We start from the raw sequence: 19,771 nt of genomic DNA, 5'->3' as shown, positions 1-19,771 counted from the left end.
TCCGAGCCCTGCCGTGTGCCCAAACAGTGGTTTACCCCCACATATGAGTTATCGGCGTACTTGGGAGAAATTGCCCAACAAATTTTAGGATCCATTTTATCCTATTGCCCATGTGAAAATGAAAAAATTGAGGCGAAAATAATTTTTTTGTGAAATGGTGGATGAGGATGAGGAAAAAGCCAATATGCTAAATGACTTTTTTTCATCAATATTTACACAAGAAAATCCCATGGCGGACAAAATGACTAGTGATAAAAATTCCCAATTAAATGTCACCTGCTTAACCCAGCAGGTAGTGCGGCAGCGTCTAAAAATCACTAAAATTGACAAATCTCTGGGCCCGGATGGGATACACCCTCGAGTAGTGCAGGAATTAAGTACAGTCATTGATAGACCATTATTTTTAATCTTTAAAGACTCCATAATAACAGGGTCTGTACCACAGGACTGGCGTATATATATACACATATACAGTGGGGCAAAAAAGTATTTAGTCAGTCAGCAATAGTGCAAGTTCCACCACTCAAAAAGATGAGAGGCATCTGTAATTTACATCATAGGTAGACCTCAACTATGGGAGACAAACTGAGAAAAAAAAATCCAGAAAATCACATTGTCTGTTTTTTTAACAATTTATTTGCATATTATGGTGGAAAATAAGTATTTGGTCAGAAACAAACAATCAAGATTTCTGGCTCTCACAGACCTGTAACTTCTTCTTTAAGAGTCTCCTCTTTCCTCCACTCATTACCTGTAGTAATGGCACCTGTTTAAACTTGTTATCAGTATAAAAAGACACCTGTGCACACCCTCAAACAGTCTGACTCCAAACTCCACTATGGTGAAGACCAAAGAGCTGTCAAAGGACACCAGAAACAAAATTGTAGCCCTGCACCAGGCTGGGAAGACTGAATCTGCAATAGCCAACCAGCTTGGAGTGAAAAAATCAACAGTGGGAGCAATAATTAGAAAATGGAAGACATACAAGACCACTGATAATCTCCCTCGATCTGGGGTTCCACTCAAAATCCCACCCCGTGGGGTCAGAATGATCACAAGAACGGTGAGCAAAAATCCCAGAACCACGCGGGGGGACCTAGTGAATGAACTGCAGAGAGCTGGGACCAATGTAGCAAGGCCTGCCATAAGTAACACACTACGCCACCATGGACTCAGATCCTGCAGTGCCAGAAGTGTCCCACTGCTTAAGCCAGTACATGTCCGGGCCCGTCTGAAGTTTGCTAGAGAGCATTTGGATGATCCAGAGGAGTTTTGGGAGAATGTCCTATGGTCTGATGAAACCAAACTGGAACTGTTTGGTAGAAACACAACTTGTCGTGTTTGGAGGAAAAAGAATACTGAGTTGCATCCATCAAACACAATACCTACTGTAAAGCATGGTGGTGGAAACATCATGCTTTGGGGCTGTTTCTCTGCAAAGGGGCCAGGACGACTGATCCGGGTACATGAAAGAATGAATGGGGACATGTATCGTGAGATTTTGAGTGCAAACCTCCTTCCATCAGCAAGGGCATTGAAGATGAAACGTGGCTGGGTCTTTCAACATGACAATGATCCAAAGCACACCGCCAGGGCAACGAAGGAGTGGCTTCGTAAGAAGCATTTCAAGGTCCTGGAGTGGCCTAGCCAGTCTCCAGATCTCAACCCTATAGAAAACCTTTGGAGGGAGTTGAAAGTCCGTGTTGCCAAGCGAAAAGCCAAAAACATCACTGCTCTAGAGGAGATCTGCATGGAGGAATGGGCCAACATACCAACAACAGTGTGTGGCAACCTTGTGAAGACTTACAGAAAACGTTTGACCTGTGTCATTGCCAACAAAGGATATATTACAAAGTATTGAGATGAAATTTTGTTTCTGACCAAATACTTATTTTCCACCATAATATGCAAATAAATTGTTAATAAAACAGACAATGTGATTTTCTGGATTTTTTTTTCTCAGTTTGTCTCCCATAGTTGAGGTCTACCTATGATGTAAATTACAGACGCCTCTCATCTTTTTAAGTGGTGTAACTTGCACTATTGCTGACTGACTAAATACTTTTTTGCCCCACTGTACGTAAATTGTCTAAGGGTCACTTCCGTCATTCTGTCTGTCCTTCTGTCAGGGTTATTCATTCGCTGATTGATCTCGCCAGCTGCCTGTCATGGCTGCTGCGACCAATCAGCGACGGTCACAGTCCGGAAGAAAATGGCCGCTCCTTACTCCCCGCAGTCAGTGCCTGTCGCCCGCATACTCCCCTCCGGTCACCGCTAACACAGGGTTAATGCCGGCGGTAACGGACTGCGTTATGCCGTGGGTAACGCACTCCGTTACCGCCGCTATTAACCCTGTGTGTCCCCAACTTTTTACTATTGACGCTGCCTATGCAGCATCAATAGTAAAAAATGTAATGTTAAAAATAATTAAAAAGAAAACCTGCTATACTCACCCTCTGTAGTCACTCGCGCCGCCCGCCATCTTCCGTTGCAGGTTCCGGTGGCAAAGATGGTATGGGAGAAGGACCTGCCATGACGTCACGGTCATGTGACCGCGACGTCATCACAGTCCCTGCGCGCCTGCGCTAGAAAGACCTGCCATGACGTCACGGTCATGTGACCACGACGTCATCACAGGTCCTGCGCTCATACCAACCCTGGGACCGAAAGCTGCCGTGGACTACAAGGGGCCCTCGGAAAGGTGACTATATTTATTTTTTGTTTTTTAAACTGTGACAAACCTGGCTGGCCAATATACTACGTGACTGGCCAATATACTACGTGGCTCTGCTGTATACTACTTCGCTGGGCAATATACTACGTAACTAGGCAATATACTACGTGGCTCTGTGCTGTATACTACGTCACTGGGCAATATACTACGTGGCTGGGCAATATACTACGTCACTAGGCAATATACTACATGGCTGGGCAATATGCTACGTGGCTGGGCAATATGCTACGTGGCTGGGCAATATACTACGTGACTGGGCAATATACTACGTGACTGGGCAATATACTACGTGGCTGGGCAATATACTACGTGGCTGGGCAATATACTACGTGGCTAGGCAATATACTACGTGGCTGGGCAATATACTACGTCACTAGGCAATATACTACGTGGCTGGGAAATATACTACGTGGCTGGGCAATATACTACGTGAATGGACAATATACTACGTGACTGGGCAATCTACTACGTGGCTGGGCAATCTACTACGTGGCTGGGCAATATACTACGTGGTTGGCCAATATACTACGTGGCTGGGCAATATACTACGTGCCTGGGCAATATACTACGTGGGCTGTTAAATATGCTACGTGGACATGCATATTCTAGAATACCCGATGCGTTAGAATCGGGCCACCATCTAGTGTGTGTGTGTGTGTATATATATATATATATATATATATATATATATATATATATATATATATATATATATATATATATATATATATATATATATATATATACCGTATATACTCGAGTATAAGCCGACCCCCCTAATTTTGCCACAAAAAACTGGGAAAACTTATTGACTCGAGTATAAGCCTAGGGTGGAAATGCAGCATTTACCGGTGAATTTCAAAAATAAAAATAGATCATTATTTCCCCATAGCTGTGCCATATAGTGCTCTGCACCGTTCATATTTCCCCATAGGTGTGAACCATATAGTGCTCTGCACCGTTCATTGTGCCCCCTAGCTGTGCCATATACGGTGCTCTGCACCGTTCATTGTGCCCCATAGATGTGCCATATACGGTGCTCTGCACCGTTCACTGTGCCCCATAGCTGTGCCATATACGGTGCTCTGCACCGTTCACTGTGCCCCATAGCTGTGCTGTGCCATATACGGTGCTCTGCACCGTTCACTGTGCCCCATAGCTGTGCTGTGCCATATACGGTGCTCTGCACCGTTCACTGTGCCCCATAGCTGTGCTGTGCCATATACGGTGCTCTGCACCGTTCACTGTGCCCCATAGATGTGCTCCATATACGGTGCTCTGCACCGTTCACTGTGCCCCATAGATGTGCTCCATATACGGTGCTCTGCACCGTTCACTGTACCCCATAGCTGTGCTGTGCCATATACGGTGCTCTGCACCGTTCACTGTGCCCCATAGATGTTCCACATAAATTTGTGCCGCCGCTGCCGCAATAAAGAAAAAAAAACACATACTCACCTCCCTTGATTGCAGCTCCCGGCGTCTCGTTCCGGCGCCTCCATCTTCCCGGCGTCTCTGCTCTGACTGATCAGGCAGAGGGCGCCGCGCACACTGTATGCGTCATCGCGCCCTCTGCCTGATCAGTCAGAGAGCGCAGACGCCGGGAAGATGGAGGCGCCGGCCGGGAAGATGGATCGGCGCCCGGCGGCTGGAACGAGGACAGGTGAATATGCTATACTCACCTAGTCCTGGCGATCCTCGCGCTGTCCCCTCCTGTCTTCGGTGCCGCAGCTTCTTTCTCTATCAGCGGTCACCGGCACCGCTGATTAGAGAAATGAATAAGCGGCTCCGCCCCTATGGGAGGTGGAGCCGCTTATTCATTTCTGTAATGAGCGGTCCCACGTGACCGCTGAAGAGAGGAAGAAACTGCAGCGCCGAAGCCCGTGGGACGGCAGGGACAGCGCGAGGATCGCTGGGACTAGGTAAGTATACCTCAGCGCCCTCACCCCCTCACCCGCCGACCCCACCGCTACCGTGACTCGAGTATAAGCCGAGGGGGGCACTTTCAGCCCAAAAATTTGGGCTGAAAATCTCGGCTTATACTCGAGTATATACGGTATATATATATATATATATATATATATATATATATATATATATATATATATATATATATATATATATAGATATATATATATATATATAGATATATAGATAAAAAAGATCACAGCAGCACATGTACATGAATCGGCCATGTGAAAACACTGACAAATATACATTTCTCAAAAATATTTTCATAAAAATTCTTTCAAAAATTTTTTTTTCATAAAACTTCGTTAAAGATGAAATGGAGATTCTTAGCGCATAAATTGGCCAATTCATGTGTGCCCATCAACCACGGCAAGGTGATCTCCCCCGATGGGTCCTACTCTACTGTACATGCCACTCTTGGGCCACCAGCTTACAACTCTGGACAACTTTTGCATGTGTTGCAATTTTTCCGCGTGTGCAAGTTTTGCGTGTGGCGAGTTTTCCATGAGGTGAGTTTTGCACTTGTGGCGAGTTTTGCGTGAGCCTAGTTTTTGCATGTGGCGAGTTTTACGCGTGGCGAGTTTAGAGCGGCGACTTTTGTGTTTTGACTTTTATGTGGCGAGGTTGGTGTATGTGTGGTGAAATGTGTGCCGAGGGTAATATGTGTTCAAGCATGTGGTAGTGTGTGGCGCATTTTGTGGGTGTGTTCATATCCCCATGTGTGGTGAGTATCCCATGTCGGGGCCCCACCTTAGCAACTGTACGGTATATACTCTTTGGTGCCATCACTCTCATTCTTTAAGTCCCCCTTGTTCACATCTGGCAGCTGTCAATTTGCCTCCCAACACTATTCCTTTCACTTTTCCCCATTATGTAGATAGGGGCAAAATTGTTTGGTGAATTGGAAAGCGCGGGGTTAAAATTTCGCCTCACAACATAGCCTATGACGCTCTCGGGGTCCAGACGTGTGACTGTGCAAAATTTTGTGGCTGTAGCTGTGACTGTGCAGATGCCAATCCCGGACATACACACACGCACGCGCGCGCGCACACACACACACACACACACACACACACACACACACACACACACACACACACACACACACACACACACACACACACACATTCAGCTATATATATATCTATATATATATAATTGTCTAAGGGTTTTTCCGTCTGTCTGTCTGTCTGTCCTGGAAATCCCAGCTCTCTGATTGGTCGAGGCCGCCAGGCCTCGACCAATCAGAGACCGGCACAGCATCGACGTAGAAATCCCGCGTCTCTGATTGGTCGAGGCCACCAGGCCTCGACCAATCAGCGACGGGCACAGCGACGATGATGTCATAAAGGACGTAGACATCTCACGTTTCTGATTCAGCAACGGGCACAGTATCGACGTAGATGTCATAATGGTTGCCATGGCGACGATGATGTCATAAAGGTTGCCTCGACCAGTCAGCGACGGGCACAGTGTGCCGCGAATTCTGGAATCATCATTGTCCATATACTACGGGGACATGCATATTCTAGAATACCCGATGCGTTAGAATCGGGCCACAATCTAATATAAATATATATATATATATATATATATATATATATATATATATATATATATATATATGTGTGTGTGTGATGCAGTGACACCTGTGACAGCTAGGGGGCGCTGTGAGTGTTCCTTGGGATGTGCATGGACCCATATCTATTGTGATAATCATAGTGAAACAGTGACTGGCTGTGTTGTGAATGGCCGATATGTGTCGCAGAGGGAGTCTGCATAGTAAGTCTGATGCAATGTTGTTCTGGGACCTGTAGTCCCTCAAGAGTGTGTATGGTGTGGTTGTAAGGGAGACTTACTAGGCTAGTTGTGTGAGATGGGCGGGACAAACTAGCCACACATCCACACTCCCACCCAGGGGAGTGGTTAAGGGTATATAATGTGACCAGGGTGTGGGTCACATGTTCCTGTGTAGTTCCAGTGTTTGGGCCTGTGTGGTTCCAGTGGAAGGTCCTGGAGAACCTGTGTGTTGGGAGGTCCTGGGAGTAGGACCGGATCCCTGAATAGCACACTGAACAACTTGTGTTGGATTTCCTGGGAGTAGGAGTCCTGAAGAGCATGTGGTGGGGCTTTGGAGGCTGGAGGCCTGGGTGTTGGACAGAGGTCCTGAATAGCACCTGGACAGGTCACATGCTGGTGTGTTGGATTTCCTGGGAGTAGGAATCCTGAAGAGCACATGCTGGTGTGTTGGATTTCCTGGAAGTAGGAGTCCTGAAGAGCACATGGTGGGGCTTTGGACTTGCTAGTGGCCTGGGGTGTTGGTCTGACATCCTGAATACCATCTGGACAGGTCATATGCCTGGGGTATTGGACTGACATCCTGAATAGCACCTGGACAGGTTATATGCCTGGGGTGTTGGACGAGGTCCTGAATAGTACCTGGACAGGTCATATGCCTGGGCTGTTGGACGAGGTCCTGAATAGCACCTGGACAGGTCACATGTGCGTTTCATGTGAGGAGGAGATGCCAGTGTGTTGGATTTCCTGGGAGTAGGAATCCTGAATAGCACACTGTGCAACCTGTGGTGGAAGACCTGGAAGTAGGTTTTCCTGAAGAGCACATGCTGGTGTGTTGGGAGGTCCTGGGACTAGGACCGGATCCCTGAATAGCGCACAGAAAGACTATGGTTCTGGATGGTCTGTGTTGGGGGAGCTACCGTCCTTCGGTGGGTCTGGACTGACGAAGATATGCCGCCCAGGCAAGTTGGTGATCCCTGTGAGGCAGCTTTCCCGGAGGAGTGGACTGACAAGGAGTCAGCAGGTGGAGCAGGAACTCCAGTGAGGTACCTATACAGACTGCTGGTGCTTGTGATGTTCCATGGACTGTGTGGTCTTCCACGGTGACTGAACGGAGTGAGGTTCGGCGTGTTTAGAGACCGCGATCCAGTGTCATATGCACTGTATGTGACTTGGGACATTGGTGAGGTGTATGGCGTACGGACACCCATGGTAACTGGGCGAAGTGAGAGGTCCAGCATGTTTAGTGCCCGTGAGTCAAAGCCGTAAATGAAGTGTTATGATAAAGTTGCAAGTTAATATCACCAGTTGGTGCCTATTGTGTTTGATGAAATGTATAATGTGAACTGTGCACAACCCGGTTTATGACACTTTAATAAACCGTATAGACTGTGTTTAAGCATACATACACACACACACACACACACACACACACACACACACACACACACACACACACACACACACACACACCTTCTCATTTAAAGATTATTCTGTATTTTCATGAGTATGAAAATTGTAAATTCACACTGAAGGCATAAAAACTATGAATTAACACATGTGGAATTATATACTTAACAAAAAAGTGTGAAACAACTGAAATTATGTCTTATATTCCAAAGTATCCACCTTTTGCTTTGAGGACTGCTTTGCACACTCTTGGCATTCTCTTAATGAGCTTCAAGAGGTAGTCACCGAGAATGGTCTTCCAACAATCTTGGGGTGGAGGATTCCCTATGGGATGGAGGATGTGTGATGGATATTTGGGCACGGGACTATGAGATGGAAGATATGTATGATGGGTTTATGGCACAGGACTATGGGATGGAGGATAATCATTATAATTTGTTATAACTAACCACAGTTAGTTATTATGACGGGCTCTTCAGCTAGTGCTTACATAATTTTGTAACATATAATTTAGGCTCTCCGCTATAACCATAATCTTCCCTGAGTGCATGCTAAAGCAAGATCTATGGGCTTCCTTCTTCTGAGCTGCATAATTGAATGATTGGTGGATCTCTAATGATCTGGACGTCGACTGATATGTTTTCAATTAAAAGGGCACACAAGTATAAAAAGAGCATCTCTCTTGTTGAGTTAAATGAGGAAAAAATGCCTTTATTTACTCCATTTACTTTTCACTGTAAATGTGTTTATTGCATTGTACTGGTTTCTATAATTCCAGGCATACCAAATATGTTTATTACCAGGTTGATGTTTTACATTAAAAAAAAAAAAATGAACGCATTTATTGATATTTTTTGCACTATTATGTTCTAGTACCGTTTTATAAGGATAATAGTGTAGCAGAAAAATGAAGGATATTGTCCTGGCGTTTAGGCCAGTCACACTAAACGTATGGAAAAAATCAGTCCGAGCCTCCCTGCTGAGGGTCGCGCGAGTACAATCTGATTCTTCACACATAGCATCCGATTTACGTCCAAATGCAGTGCGATTGCTATCCGATTGTAATGCGATTTTAACATGAGCTTTTACATAGAGCACTTCTCTGTCAATTTCACATTGTTTTCAAATGAAATATTCTTCAAAATACACATGTATATGAATAAAAGCTGGCAATTCATGTGCCGCGTACAGTAAAATCACAGTGAGAGGTTAGAATAGATGTATACACATAGAATACATAGATATAGAGATGTCAGTGATCTATCTACCTGGCAATTCATATGCCATGTACTGTAAAATCACTGCAGGAGCTGACAGTATAGAAGAGATGGATTACATACAGTAAATACACATAAAATAGATATACAGCTGACCTATGCAATTAGTACAGTGTGTGTGTGTGTGCAGCATACTCTACATGTGTTTAATAAGAGATTATTATTCTGAAAAAAATGGCGTGGGCTCCTGCGTAATTTTCGTAACTTGCAGAGGTAAAGCAAACAGAGGTTTATAGCCTGGGAAGGGGGTGATGTCCACGGAGCTTCCGAGGCTATTAATATCCGCTCACAGGTGCATAATTAGCCTTTACTGGCTATTAAAATGGGGGACCCTAAAAAAAAGACGTTGGGTCCCCCTGTAATTAATAACCAACAAAGGCTATGCAGACAGCCGGCCATGGATACATCAGCTCTCAGCCGCCCCAGAAAAGGCACATTCTAAAGTTCACCAATTCTGGCACTTAGCCTCGCTCTTCCCACTTGTCCTGTTGCGGTGTCAAGTGGGGGGTTGATGTCACCTTTGTATTGTCATGTGACATCAAGCCCGAGGATAGTAATGGAGAGGCATCAATAAGATGCCCCAATTACAGTATTTTTCGGACTATAAGACGCCGACCGTACTATAAGGCGCACCCAGGTTTTAGAGGTGGAAAATAGGGAAAAAAATATTTGAAGCAAAAAAATGTGGTAAAATATTTAATAACATAAATAACATACTATTATATATGGTGTCATTATATATAATAGTATGTTATTATGTTGGAAGCTGCGGGACCAGTGTGGTGTCTGTGAAGTACTATATGAAGACACTGGAGGGTGAGTATAAGAATGGGGGCACAGGGCTTATATTGAAAGCACCACTCCAGCACTGCAAAATAACACTGGAGTGCTGCTTTAAAATTCCATGGAAGAACTATAACTCCCAGCATGTCCTGCAGATCCTATGACATGCTGGGAGTTATAGTTCACCAAAGGAGTGGCAGAGTGCTTTATTGTGTTTTGTAAAGACTAACCTCTTAATTGTGGCAGCCAGCCACTGTGGTGAGGTAAAAGCATCCCATGACTGCACAAATAGAGCCCTCCCTCTTGTTCCTTTCCACAGCACAGGTTATAAGAGGAAGCTGCAGATTCTAGTGGGGAGTCTGAAGGACCTGTGATGATGTCGAGAAGAGGGAGGGCTCTGTGCTGCCATGTGATGCTCCAGCCCGCCCACTTCTGACATCACACAGGTCCTCCTTGTGCACAGCACTCAGCGTCCAGCCCAGGCAGGTATGCAGCGATCTCCTCTCCCCTCTGGCCCCTGCTGCAGGCACCTCCTCCCCCGGACACACAGATCTCCCCAGCTGCTGCAGGAATTCAGCGCTGAGGAAACCATGTGTGTACCTGCTTAAGTGCAGTATTCATTTGCTGCTCCGCTCAGCTGATAGGTGGGTGAGGAAGCGGCTAATGAATATTCACTGCACTTAATCATCAGGACCACATGGTTTCCCCAGCACTGATTCTGGGCAGCAGGGACATTTTTCTGCCTCCTGAAGTGAGATAACAGTGCGATCCCACTCGCTGCTGCCCCCCTCCCCACATGTTACATCCCTACCATAAGACGCACCCACACTTTCCTCCCAAATTTGGAGGAAAAAAAGTGCATCTTATGGTCGGAAAAATACAGTACTAACCCCATAGTCACATTGGGGGCTGGATTCGAAGACTGTTATAAAAGTCCAGACAGACAAAGTACTTGTTTAGATTCACTGGTCTTTGGAACGGTTTCAGGCACTGACCAGGGGTTTGGGTTCAGGCACTGGCCACACAAGGACCAGGGGTTTGGGTTCAGGACCTGGCATCACAAGGATCAGGCAATCGGGTTCAGAACCTGGCCGCACAATAACCAGGGTTCAGGTAATAACTTCAGTATACTAGGACACGGGACGACCTTGGAACATACAGTTGCACACGCTACCAACTACTAGGAAACTATGGGATTGCTCAGGCACCACCCTAATGGGGAGAGTGCCTTTTATACTAGGGTGCCACCCAGTTATTGGCTTGGGGCATTATATCATGTGCGCGCTGCCCCTTTTAAGAGCAGTGGAGCACGTGCTGCTGCAAAGTGCAGGGAGTACGCCGGGGACCATGTTGCACAGCTCAGGCGGTGAGATTTCCAGCGTTCCTACATGGAGAGGAAAGGGGAACCATGCAGGGGCGCCGGCGTTAGCGGTAGACAAGAATAGCCCAAATTGGTTTGACGACCACCTGGGAAACACCATAAAGAGGCCTTCATGGGAGAACATTACACCAGTTCTATACTTCAATGATTATGATGTAGGGTAGCATAATTTACGTCAGCCAGGCCCTCCTAGACTTCATACCAGATTACTCCTTAACATGTTTCTTGTGCTGTTATGACTTTTAATAATTTAATAGCCTACAAGAACTAAACTTGCTAACATGGCTTTCAGGTTCTATAGACTTGTCTCCTGTTAATGCAGGCTCAGAAGTTGGGCCTGCATCTTTCCCAGCAGAGGATGGCTGTGTTATTTGGGATTTATAGCACAGCATAGAAGAGACCGAGTGAAATCTTGAAAATCTTTGAATTAAAATTTTTTTCCTCAAAATTTGAGAGGAAAATAGGGTTGTGTCTTTTAATCTGAAGTGAGCTTACCGGTGGAAGTGTGGGCGACTGCGGTGGAGCTGGATCACAGGAGGCAGGGTCGATGCTTCAGGAGGCCATGGGCCCTGGGCTCTCATAAGAGGTCTAAGCCAGTGAGTGCAGTCCTCTTTCCCAATGATTTCCCTGCGGTGGGCTTCGGGAAAATGACCACCTCCGGTGGCGCATGCGCAGATTGAGCTTTCGGGAGCCGAGATCTCATGTCCTGAAAGCTCAATGTGCGCATGCGCTACCGGATCTGTCATTTCCCGAAGCCCACCACAGGGAAATCGTTGGGAAAAGGGATGCCGCTAACCGGCGCCAACCTCTTATGAGAACACTCCTGCTGCCGGCCTCCTGAAGCAGCAACTCTGCCTCCTGTCACCCCGCTCCACCGCAGACACCCCCTCCCAGTAAGCTACCAATAAAACATACTTTAAAACACACCACCATTTTATTTATTTATTTTTTAAAATAATTTTCAACCTAAAATTCGGGGTGCATTTTATGTTCCGGTTTGTCTTTTTATAATTTGCAAAATATAGGACTTATTCATACAAATAGAAATGCATACACTGCTAAACATCTGGCCTTTAAAGGGAATCTGTCACACCAAAATTGGCTTATAAACTACGGCCACCGGCATCAGGGGCTTATCTACAGCATTCTGTAGAAAGGTCAGAGAAGCCCGGCGCCTGAGCACTGCAGTACTTTGCTCTGCCCTCGACAGGGCAGACACAGTACGCCTGCGCAGGAGGCGCGGCAGGAAAACATGAAGAGGACGTCATCGTATGAAGATGGGAGGCTCCGTACCGCGACACCCATCGGACCGGACCGCCCCTGGGTAAGTATAATATAACCTGTATTTCTTATCTTTCGGGATACATCGGGGGCTTATTTACAGCATTACAGAATATTGTAGATAAGCCCCTGATGCCGATGGCCTTAGTTTATAGGCCAATTTTGGGGTGACCGATTCCCTTTAACCCCTTTACCCCCAAGGGTAGTTTGCACGTTAATGACCGGGCCAATTTTTACAATTCTGACCACTGTCCCTTTATGAGGTTATAACTCTGGAACGCTTCAACGGATTCCAGTGATTCTGACATTGTTTTCTCGTGACATATTGTACTTTATGATAGTGGTAAAAATTCTTTGATAGTACCTGCGTTTATTTGTGAAAAAAACGGAAACTTGGCGAAAATTATGAAAATTTCGCAATTTTCCAACTTTGAATTTTTATGCAATTAAATCACAGAGATATGTCACACAAAATACTTAATAAGTAACATTTCCCACATGTCTACTTTACATCAGCACAATTTTGGAACCAAAATTTTTTTTTGTTAGGGAGTTATAAGGGTTAAAAGTTGACCAGCAATTTCTCATTTTTACAACACCTTTTTTTTTATAGGGACCACATCTCATTTGAAGTCATTTTGAGGGGTCTATATGATAGAAAATACCCAAGTGTGACACCATTCTAAAAACTGCACCCCTCATGGTGCTCAAAACCATATTCAAGAAGTTTATTAACCCTTCTGGTGCTTCACAGGAATTTTTGGAATGTTTAAATAAAAATGAACATTTAACTTTTTTTCACACAAAATTTATTTCAGCTCCAATTTGTTTTATTTTACCAAGGGTAACAGGAGAAAATGGACCCCAAAGGTTGTTGTACAATTTGTCCTGAGTACACCGATACCCCATATGTGGGGGTAAACCACTGTTTGGGCGCATGACAGAGCTCGGAAGCGAAGGAGCGCCGTTTGACTTTTCAATGCAAAATTGACTGGAATCGAGATGGGACACCATGTTGCGTTTGGAGAGCCCCTGATGTGCCTAAACATTGAAACCCCCCACAAGTGACACCATTTTGGAAAGTAGACCCCCTAAGGAACTTATCTAGAGGTGTGGTGAGCACTTTGACCCACCAAGTGCTTCACAGAAGTTTATAATGCAGAACCGTAAAAATAAAAAATCATATTTTTTCACAAAAATTATCTTTTCGCCCCCAATGTTTTATTTTCCCAAGGGTAAGAGAAGAAATTGGACCCCAAAAGTTGTTGTACAATTTGTCCTGAGTACGCTGATACCCCATATGTGGAGGTAAACCACTGTTTGGGCGCATGGGAGAGCTCGGAAGGGAAGGAGCGCCGTTTGACTTTTCAATGCAAAATTGACAGGAATTGAGATGGGACGCCATGTTGCGTTTTGGAGAGCCACTGATGTGCCTAAAGATTGAAACCCCCCACAAGTGACACCATTTTGGAAAGTTGACCCCCTAAGGAACTTATCTAGATGTGTTTTGAGCGCTTTGACCCACCAAGGGCTTCACAGAAGTTTATAATGCAGAGCCGTAAAAATAAAACAAAACATTTTTCCCACAAAAATTTTTTTAGCCCCCAGTTTTGTATTTTCCCGAGGGTAACAAGAGAAATTGGACCCCAAAATTTGTTGCCCAATTTGTACTGAGTGCGCTGATACCCCATAAGTGGGGGGGAACCACTGTTTGGGCGCATGGGAGGGCTCGGAAGGGAAGGAGCTCCATTTGGAATGCAGTTAAGTAAATAGGGCAGCACACTGCAGCGCCAAAACATGCAAACTTGAAAACACAAAATTTGAACTGCATTACTGCACTAGAAATATGAAAAATGAGAGCTTTTAGCGCATAAAAGCTCTCATTTTTCATATTTCTAGTGCAGTAATGCAGTTCAAATTTCGTGTTTTCAAGTTTGCATGTTTTGGCGCTGCAGTGTGCTGCCCTATTTACTTAACTATATACGAGTTGGCGACTCTGGGTTCAGCACCTGTTCACACTCAGTATGTTTGGATGTGCAGGTCAGGTTTTTGAAATCCATTTGGAATGCAGACTTAGATGGAATGGTCTGCAGGTGTCACATTGCATTTGCAGAGCCCCTAATGTACCTAAACAGTAGAAACCCCCCACAAGTGACACCATTTTGGAAACTATACACCCTAAGGAACTCATCTAGATGTGTTGTTAGAGCTTTGAACCCCCAAGTGTTTCACTACAGTTTGTAACGCAGAGCCGTGAAAATAAAAAAAAAACTTTCCCCCAAAAATTATTTTTTAGCCCCCAGTTTTGTATTTTCCCAAAGGTAACAGGAGAAATTGGACCTCAAAAGTTGTCCTATTTGTCCTGAGTACGCTGATACCCCATATGTTGGGGTAAACCCCTGTTTGAGCACACGGGAGACCTCGGAAGGGAAGGAGCACTGTTTTACTTTTTCAACGCAGAATTGGCTGGAATTGAGATCGGACGCCATGTCGTGTTTGGAGAGCCCTGATGTGCCTAAACAGTGGAAACCCCCCAATTATAACTGAAACCCTAATCCAAACACACCCCTAACCCTAATTCCAACAGTAACCCTAACCACACCTCTAACCCTGACACACCCCTAACCCTAATCCCAACCCTATTCCCAACTGTAAATGTAATCTAAACCCTAACTTTAGCCCCAACCCTAACTGTAGCCCCAACCCTAACCCTAGCCCTAACCCTAGTGGGAAAATGGAAATAAATACATTTTTTTAATTTTTCCCTAACTAAGGGGGTGATGAAGGGGGGTTTGATTTACTTTTATAGCGTTTTTTAGCGGATTTTTATGATTGGCAGCCGTCACACACTGAAAGACGCTTTTTATTGCAAAAAATATTTTTTGCGTTACCGCATTTTGAGAGCTATAATTTTTCCATATTTTGGTCCATAGAGTCATGTGAGGTCTTGTTTTTTGCGGGACGAGTTGACGTTTTTATTAACATTTTTGGGCACGTGACCTTTTTTGATCGCTTTTTATTCCGATTTTTGTGAGGAAGAATGACCAAAAACCAGCTATTCATGAATTTCTTTTGGGGGAGGCGTTTATACCGTTCCGCGTTTGGTAAAATTGATAAAGCAGTTTTATTCTTCGGGTCAGTACGATTACAGCGACACCTCATTTATATAATTTTATGTTTTGGCGCTTTTATACGATAAAATCTATTTTACAGAAAAAACAATTATTTTTGCATCGTTTTATTCTCAGGACTATAACTTTTTAATTTTTTTGCTGATGATGCTGTATGGCAGCTCGTTTTTTGCGGGACAAGATGACGTTTTCAGCGGTACTATGGTTATTTATATCTGTCTTTTTGATCGCGTGTTATTCCACTTTTTGTTCGGCGGTATGATAATAAAGCGTTGTTTTTTGCCTCGTGTTTTTTTTTTTTTTTTTCTTACGGTGTTTACTGAAGGGGTTAACTAGTGGGCCAGTTTTATAGGTTGGGTCGTTACGGACGCGGCGATACTAAATATGTGTACTTTTATTGTTTTTTTTTTTATTTAGATGAAGAAATGTATTTATGGGAATAATATTTTTTTTTTTTTTAATTATTTAGGAATATTTTTTTTTACACATTTGGAAATTTTTTTTTAAACTTTTTTATTTTGTCCCAAGGGGGGACATCACAGATCGGTGATCTGACAGTGTGCACAGCACTCTGTCAGATCACTGATCTGACTTAGAGCAGTGCAGGCTTCACAGTGCCTGCTCTGAGCAGGCGCTGTGAAGCCACCTCCCTCCCTGCAGGACCCGGATCCGCGGCCATCTTGGATCCGGGACTGGAGCAAGCAGGGAGGGAGGTAAGACCCTCGCAGCAACGCGATCACATCGCGTTGCTGCGGGGGGCTCAGGGAAGCCCGCAGGGAGCCCCCTCCCTGCGCGGTGCTTCCCCGTACCGCCGGCACATCGCGATCATCTTTGATCGCGGTGTGCCAGGGGTAAATGTGCTGGGGGCGGTCCGTGACCGCTCCTGGCACATAGTGCTGGATGTCAGCTGCGATAGGCAGCCGACACCCGGCCGCGATCGGCGGCGCTCCCCCCGTGAGTTCTGCCGATCACATATGACGTACTATCCCGTCCGTGGTCATAGGGGCCCACCCCACCTCGACGGGATAGTACGTCTAATGTCAGAAAGGGGTTAAAGAAAGAGGTTTTGTACTTGCTAATGTTGCAAAAAAAATTTAAATGGTTGAATATTTAACTGTTTTTGTTTCTTTTGCTTAGGTGGAAAGCATATTGAAGACTGGAGCATGACTAAAACAATCTGTCACCTGCTTTGCTTGCATTGTTCATCACCAAAAGGAAAGAAGGCAACGGGGAAAAGTTAAAATTTGATCATACAGAGCCTTTTGCAATCGTATTATCACGTATATCCAGCTGCAATATAATGATGAGTACATCCATACAAAGCCTTCATGATGGGATGGCAATGAAATTGGGAAACTTTCACAAGTTAGATGTTCCACATCGTACAATAGTCACAGTTAAAAGCGGACTTGATAGTGAAAGTTGTCAGACAGCACCTGTATCAAGCAAGGAATTCAGATGTGATACCTGTTATGAACAATTCGATTATGTGTCTGAGCTGATGTTTCATGAACATGAACATAATGGCAGAAATTGTATGGAATGTCAAGTCTGTGGACGTTTATTTCAGAATAGTTCTGACTTAAAAGACCACTATAATATACACACAAATGAACGTCCTTATAAATGTGAATTATGTGCTAAAGCCTTTACCCAGTCTTCCTTTTTATTAGCTCATAAACATACTCATGTTTTAGAAAAAACATATAAGTGTGATATATGTGGAAAGATGTTTAAAGATGCTTCAAATTTCCTAAAGCATAAACGCCTTCATAGTCGGTCAGAATATCTAAAAGATCAAGAACAAGTAAGCAGTTCAATACTGTCTGAAAAGCCATATAGATGTTCATATTGTGAAAAAGCCTTTAAGCGCACTTCTGATTTGAAAGACCATGAGAGAGTTCACACTGGAGAACGACCATACCGCTGCAGAATATGTGATAAATGTTTTACTCAGTCTTCAGTTTTGACAGGACACATGCGAATTCATACTGGTGAGAAGCCATTTCATTGCAATGTCTGTGGTAAAACGTTTAACAATTCTTCCAATTTTAAAAAGCACCAGCGTACACACTCAATTCAAGATATAATTGCAAAAGTGAAAATGGATGATATCTCTCTTTCAAAACGGCCACTTCGAATTAAAAATAGCATAAGCTATACGAATGACATTGGTGCATTTTTCAACAAAAAGGATCTAAGTAGAATGGTGCTAAATGATTTTAAATTCATTTCTGAAAAGAAAATATTTGAAGAAAGTAATGAGAAATTATTTAGAACTGAACTTTCCCCGGCAAGCAACTTAAAAGAGCATCTGCCTTTTAAAACAATGGATACTGGGCCTAAACAAATGATACATGTTAAAAATGAAGTGGTGCTGGCTTCTCCTTGCTCCATCCAAAATGGTCACACTGCCTTTCACGTTAATGTTGAGGATAACCCTAAACCAAAATTATCAATGTCTCCCACATATGAATGTAGCAATGCTACATCACCTGAAGCTGAAAACATCAACTATTGTACTAAAGGTACACAAGATATATATGTAGAAATATCTGATACTACTGATGAAGAATGTGATGATGATCATTCGGCAAGACCTACAACACCATCATTTCAATACCAGACTAGGGATCCTAAGACTAAAGCAGAAATATATAGGAAAGAGAGACAATCGCCATATGAGAAAACACTTAATGAAGACTTAATTCAGTGTGACAATGAAAGCTGCCAAGAAAATATCAAAAGTGAGTTACCGGGCAGTGATTCAGACATGGTAGACCAGGAAGACCAGCTGTTGGAAAAGACTATGGAAAGTTGGGACTCTCATGTAAATAACTCTGACCAAGATGAGTGTCATTTCTTTGACATGGAATCAAAGCCCTACATTTGTTTTGTGTGCTCTAAACGCTTTAAAAGGGCTACAGACTTAAAAGAGCATTTGAGGGTTCACACTGGTGAAAGGCCTTTTGTCTGTCAAGTTTGTGGCAAAGGATTCACCCAGTCATCAGCACTCTCTAGCCACCAACGTATCCATACTGGTGAAAAGCCTTTTCAGTGTGATGTTTGTTACAAAAGGTTTAATAATTCTTCCAATTTTTCTAAACATAAGAGAGTGCACACTGGAGAGCGACCACACAATTGCCCACTATGTGGAAAGAGCTTCCAGGAAAGGCGTAGAGTTAAGAGGCATTTGAAAGCTGTTCACCACATCATGGAGTGAGGCATTGCGTTTACATACTTATATATAATAAATTTAGAAATTGACTATCTTAGTAAGTTTAACAGTTTTCTGAACTGTAGCTTTAAACCCTTACATTAAATGTGTATTTTGACACACGTTGTAGCTGATATATTTCATTTATTTTTTAAATAAGTGTTTTCAGTGGATTCTTTACAGCAGATAATTAGTATACTCCCTACTATAGGTCTGTCATTTTATTAGAAGACATTTTTATTTTCATTAGAAATAGACAGATTAGAATAAATATGTGCATGCATATATACCAAATCTATAAAATGGTAATTTGTCAAATTCAACACCAAGATGATGGGATGTAATACAAATTAGCTAATTTTAACAGTTAAACTGATACAATTTATTTTACCATTGTATAATGGCAAATATCCCTAGAATGTTTTTTATTCAATAAGACCCCATTTCTATCTGTTTTTTTTGTTTGTTTTTTGTCCCTGTAGACTTTTATATTGTACTATATTTCTATTTAAAGCAGAATTACCAAAGGCAATATATAAAAAGCCCTTAAAGAGTAACTAAACTTTTATGCTAGAAATATAATTTGAAAACATTTTGTAATGTGGTTTTGTACCCTGTTTTGATGCCTTTATGGAAAAAATAGGTGCTAAAGCATACTTTTAGCAAGTGCATAGATCAGTACTGCACGTCAGGAGAATGGATCACTAACATCTGAGTGCCGGAGGGAAGCATTCTCTAGTCACAGTGAGAAGAGTGCAGATGCCAGGTCTGTTGCAACGTGATCTTCTC

The 19,771-nt window shown here is 43.6% G+C and overlaps 1 protein-coding gene across 2 annotated transcripts in view; it reads left to right on the top strand.

Annotated features, from left to right (window-relative positions):
* The window catches only part of LOC138652023 (zinc finger protein 271-like), a 99,514-nt gene extending 80,398 nt beyond the window's left edge, over positions 1-19,116 (top strand). For both annotated transcript variants that reach the window (XM_069742718.1, XM_069742719.1), the window contains exon 2: positions 16,903-19,116. In XM_069742718.1, the coding sequence (XP_069598819.1) occupies positions 17,066-18,988 (1,923 nt within the window). In that variant the 5' untranslated portion in view covers positions 16,903-17,065 and the 3' untranslated portion in view covers positions 18,989-19,116. The remainder of the gene's footprint in view (positions 1-16,902) is intronic.
* The last annotated feature ends 655 nt before the right edge of the window (positions 19,117-19,771 follow it).

Source organism: Ranitomeya imitator, chromosome 10, assembly GCF_032444005.1.
Source record: "Ranitomeya imitator isolate aRanImi1 chromosome 10, aRanImi1.pri, whole genome shotgun sequence".
Taxonomy (NCBI): Eukaryota; Metazoa; Chordata; class Amphibia; order Anura; family Dendrobatidae; genus Ranitomeya; species Ranitomeya imitator.
The sequence above is the reverse complement of the archived record's forward strand: the minus strand, read 5'-3'. Positions and strand labels throughout refer to the sequence as shown.